Raw genomic sequence first — 5,228 nt, forward strand, 5'->3', positions numbered from 1 at the left:
TTTGTGTGTGTGTTTGTACATTATGCACATTTTTATGTGAGTAGGCTAGTGTGTGTGTGTGTGTGTGTGTGTGTGTGTGTGCTCTCAGACGCCCAGAAAGCATCTGAGAGCTTGCACTACATGCATGCTGAATGATTTGCATGTACACTTATGTCACTCCGATCGTGCGTGTACGCGCGTGCGCGTTACGTGAGCCTGACGTCATCAGGCCAGTAGGCTTTTCTTCATTAGGATAAGCTGAATATTCTAACGGTGGCTATGTCCTAGTTCTCTGTTACATTCCAAAACCTCAAAACTTTTTTTTTTTGAGTAAAATAAAATACAAAACGTGCTTTTTCTTTTCAAGTATTACCTTTTTAATTAAAAATAACACCGAAAAATATGAAAAGTTTGTCCATTAGAAACCAGCTGTCACACAATACCTCTACTACAAAAGATCTGCATAAAGCAACAAGTAGCCTACACAACCCTGAAGAGACAAAAAATCTTTGGATAGAGGATATGTTTTTTTCCCTTTCACTATAAAATTACTTATTGACTTTTCCTAATACAAAGCAGAGACAAATAAATAACCCAATTAATCAGAAAATAAAATAATAGTCAAATCAGCGCACTGAAGATAATATTTTTTTCAAAATAATAATTTTTTGGTTATAGCAAATAAATAAATAAATAAGACAAAGAGGTTGAGCTCTGAATCGTATCCCCTTGGTGGTTTGAATTATTTGACAATCAGTGTCGATGAAGCAAATGTTTTTTTTACTTAGTTTTTTTTCTTTAGCAGCCCAATTCTAATTCACAGAGAAACCTCTCAAAAATGGGAAACAAATTCATGGGGCCACTAGACCCCATCTTGAAGTGCTTATCGTTGCCATCGATAGACAGCGGACATGAAAAATAATAACAAACAAAAAACAACAACAACAACAACAACAACAGAAAAAAGCATCGAACATACATCAAACGAATAAATTATACAATGGATTAACAGAAAGTGCCATTTTTGAAGAACACCACCACTTTCCAAGTTCAAATTCACAGCCTAAAATATAGAAGCAACAAACCATTATACATTTATACAAAAAAGACGGCAGCTTATGATATTAACATAAATAAATTAGCCTTAAATATTAACACAATTAAATAAATAATTCCATACACTTTAGGAGAAACAAAAAAGCATGATTAAGGTCACAATTTTATATGTCATAAGTGGCACTTACGCATTGAAATGTTTTTTTTTTCTTCCTTTATGGAAAATCTAAGCTAGATCTAAAGCAGCTATGTTTACGTCCTTTCGTTCCGATCGGGGGGGGAAAGACCCCGTGTTTATTTTGTTCAACCTCAAAGTGACACAGTGAGGGGAGCATTCAGAAATCTATTCATGATATTAGATGAGATTAGGCTAATATCATTTTTAGATGTAGATTAAATGTGAAGCAAATTAAAATAACCAGAATCTTCTTGAATTTTTTGCAGCCCACGCGAATTATTATTATTTTTTCTGTCCTCCACTGCATCACTGCAAAGGAAGCATGAATGCCTGCGGGGGCTCTTCCAGACCCCCCCCCCCCCCCCCCCCCTCCCCTTTTGCTGAATATCGGAAAAAATAATTGTCATTATTGCATCCAACGGCTCAAAACAACTCGGCGCTTGCTGCTTGCAGTGAGCGATCTGGACTGAAAGTTTAGGCTCCCGTAACTTTTTGCACCGCTGCCACTACATCAATCAACACTGGACTCACACTAAAGGGCTCAGCTCACCATTAGAGGTATGGCAGAGTGTCAGCATCCGGGGAAGTGATGCTTTAGTTTGGATGGAGATGATGCTGGGCAGATTTTGGGCCTTGAATTGGATGGAAATTTTTTATTACATATCATTAAATGAAATAGAAGTTTCGGTGAGATGAAGGCAACACTGTGTCACAGGTGTTAGACCGATATATATGTGGAGCCGATATCGACATTTTTACATCAATCAATTAAGCAAGTCCACCTTAAAACAACAGTTTCTACCCCTGCAGCAGAAGTTTCGATTGTTTTTTTTTAATTCACTGCAAAATTATCTGATTACTTAAAAATTGACCTTCCTTTTATTCAAAGTAGTGCTTTGTGGTGTTGAAAGCTAAAAAAAATCTCCTGCATCATTCCACCCTGACCGCTAACCTTGCCATAACCAGTTAACTCCCAGCACGTCGAGCGAGTCCAGTCTCCCAACAACTCAACCAGTTTCTCTCACATATGTGTGCGCGTAGAGGGCGGAGTGGGGGGTGGAGTGGGTCACTTTTAGACATCCAGCACATGATTGAGATAGGAGATGTAGCATATAGCCAGTCTGAGGATCTCGATCTTGGAGAGTTTCTTGTCCGGAGGTAATGTGGGGAGTAATTTCCTCAGCTCCGCGAAGGCCACGTTGAACGCCTCCACCCGGATCCTCTCCCTGGTGGCGTGGGCTGAGCGGTACTTGGCCGTGGCCCTCCGTCTTCTCCTCTTCTCCTCCCTGCTCAGGGGCTGGTCGGCTTTGCATTTGGCTCTGTCCTCCATCTCCGCCGGCTCGTCCGAGGCACAACCGGCCGACTTCAACTCATTGAGCATCGTCTCCGGGTCGGACTGAGTCCAGGAGAGGTCCGCCTCAGCCTGATCCGGGCTCAGCATCATTTTTATTCTGCGGTGTTGGCAGTCCTTCTCAAGAACCTGTGCACGGGAAAAATCTGTCATTGAAACATTAAAACATTGCTGCTTTTTTTTTTTTTTAATGGTCATTTTAAATTCCACATTTTACAGTCAGAGAGCTACTGTGTCACATGCGTTTGGATGAAATAAAAAACTGGATTGATTTTTGAAATCATCGTTTTTGCTGTTTTCCTGCACTCAGGCACCACTATGAGAAAGCCCACAGCGGGTGCTCCAGTCCCTCCTGTGCCTATTGCATAATAAAATTAAACTCCATAAATAATGAATGGTTCAAAATTCGCGGTTAATTCACGAAAGCTTCAGGCCTTAAAAACAGCCCAACAAATTTGAATTTCCAAGTGTCATGTTTGCAAAATATTGTTTTTTAAACGACGAAACTCTTTAAAAATACTATTTGTTTTTAAATTAAAGAAAAAAAAAACTTTTTTGCGAATTAACATAATCAGAATTGGCCATCTGTCACAGTGTGATGAACACATCTGCTTGGCTGAGGCCGGAGCGACTTGACAGCATGAAGGCAGGAGATGGTAAAATAATGTTGACATCTGCTGGACACCAAATTATTGGAGCAGTTGCTTTTTTTCTTGATTTTTGTTAATAAAGAAAAATAGATCTACGAATCTAAAAATAATAATAATAAAAACGAACAAATCGGAAAAAATCGTATTTAATTTGTTTTTATTTAAAAGCTTAATTTTCCACAGAAATCTGAGACTCACCTTGACAAAGGGTTGGAGGTTTTGTTCAGTTTTTTTCTTGTTGGGAACTAAAAGGCGCTCTTGAGCGGAGCTTCAACTCCAAATTAACTCATATTCCACCGGCCAAAAGAACCAACAAAAAAAAAGACAACAACAACATCAGATGTTAATGAGACGAACATTCAAAGAAAACAAAGAAAGGAGAAAAATTATTTTCTTTTCTTTCTTTCTTTCGGTTTTTTTTTTAAATAGTTTTTGACTTTTCTCAGCCGCGAACTTGCAACATGGGATCACGCGGGGTCAAACGTCAAGCGTGGAAATGTTTCTGCTGATAAAAAAACAGCCCATCAAAAGTCTTGAGATGATTAGGTCGGACGAGTTGGAGAAAAAGAAATAATAATAATGATGATGATGATGATGACAGTGGTGGTGATGGTGATGATAAGCGTGGATCAGTCAGCCCCCCTGTGTGATCCCAGCGATGGAGAGACAATAGAGGAGATGGGCTGATAGCGGTGAAAGTGCAGCCAGGGCTACTCGTCCGTGAGCCTGTTGGAAGATGGGGATAAAAAGAGGGACAGATAAGCGAGGCTCTCCCTTGTCAGGAATCAGCGGATCGGAAGGCGGTTCGCGGATAATCCCCCCTCTCTCTTCCTTCTTGCGCCGAGTGTCATATGCGAGATAAGATCCAAGCGATCTGGACTAATAAAGGCTCACTTCATGGACGGAGGGGATGGAATATATTTGAGGAATGGTATTGTCTAACGCCGCCCCTCCCTCCCTCCCTCCCTCCCTCCCTCCTCTCTCACCCCTCTCTCTCCTTCTCTCGCTCCTCCTCTCTCACACACACACACACACACACACACACACACACACACACACACACACACACACACACCTCCTCCCTCTTTCCTCACTCCCCTCAGCCCCCTCAAGCGGTCTCACTCCCGTGGGAGCAGTGGGCAAAGGGAAAGGAATACTTGTCCATGTTGTGAGTTTTTGCACGTGCTCACATTTGTAGTGAATATTAATGATTATAAATAAATGTATATATGTATTTTAAATGCAAATGAAGGGGGGGGGGGGGGGGGTCAACTTAAATGCGATACAAGCCTGTAAAGAAATATTTTCTAGAATGCTTTAGAAATGTTGCTTATTTTTGGTTATTTTCTTGGATTTATGAAAATTAGAAACCATTTTTTGTAAAGAGGTGAAATAATAAAGCAGCTCCTCTGTTTTTTTATATGGTTTTAATTTGGTGCTGTTGACAGGTTGAGACTTAGATTTCCCTGGCTGACACACCTGAGTGTGTTTCACCCTGCGTTTATCAGTGGTCTGTTGTACTAATGATTATTAAAATAAATAAATAAATAAATATTTGTTTTATTGTCAAAACTAGTTGGTGTGGAGAGAGAAAAGGGTGGAGAAGCTGCATGCCAGTCCGAGGATGTATTAGGATTAGGTTATAGAACAAGAACAAGAATCAAAGCAACTGTTGTCAGTCAAACTTCTTCCTTTCATTTTTTTTCCTCACAGTGTTTAACACTCATTGAATCTTTTTTATGTTTAAAACAATTCATATCCATTTGTTGACATCCTCATTTGATTTGGTAAATAAACAGCGAAACTATAAAAGAGAAAAACAGCACCTCAAAGAATCCTGGCTGCTAATCTACAGCAGGGGAAAATATGCTTTAATTTGCTCTATGCTACTCAATGACTGCCCAAATAAGTGCCCAGAGGTGTTACCAAGAAGGCCCTGATTGATGACACTTGCTTATTAAAGGACTTTGATATTAAAGAATAGCAAAGAAGCATCAGGGAGAACATTTTTCCT

The 5,228-nt window shown here is 39.9% G+C and overlaps 1 protein-coding gene across 1 annotated transcript; it reads right to left on the reverse strand.

Annotated features, from left to right (window-relative positions):
* Nucleotides 1-346: 346 nt before the first annotated feature.
* On the reverse strand, nt 347-4,100 carry LOC309700432 (helix-loop-helix protein 2-like). The gene is made up of 2 exons (XM_082523945.1): nt 3,413-4,100; nt 347-2,693 (listed from the first exon to the last, which is right to left on the reverse strand). Exon 2 carries the CDS (start codon nt 2,655-2,657, stop codon nt 2,286-2,288), a length of 372 nt encoding a protein of 123 aa, XP_082380071.1. The 5' UTR covers nt 2,658-2,693; nt 3,413-4,100; the 3' UTR covers nt 347-2,285.
* Between the last annotated feature and the right edge of the window lie 1,128 nt (nt 4,101-5,228).

This window comes from Aulonocara stuartgranti (genome assembly GCF_965226115.1).
Source record: "Aulonocara stuartgranti genome assembly, chromosome: 23".
Lineage (NCBI taxonomy): Eukaryota > Metazoa > Chordata > Actinopteri > Cichliformes > Cichlidae > Aulonocara > Aulonocara stuartgranti.

What these genes read in the sequence shown, in the direction of transcription:
- LOC309700432 (XM_082523945.1), bottom strand. Translation starts at nt 2,657, where the DNA reads ATGATGCTGAGCCCGGATCAGGCTGAGGCGGACCTCTCCTGGACTCAG.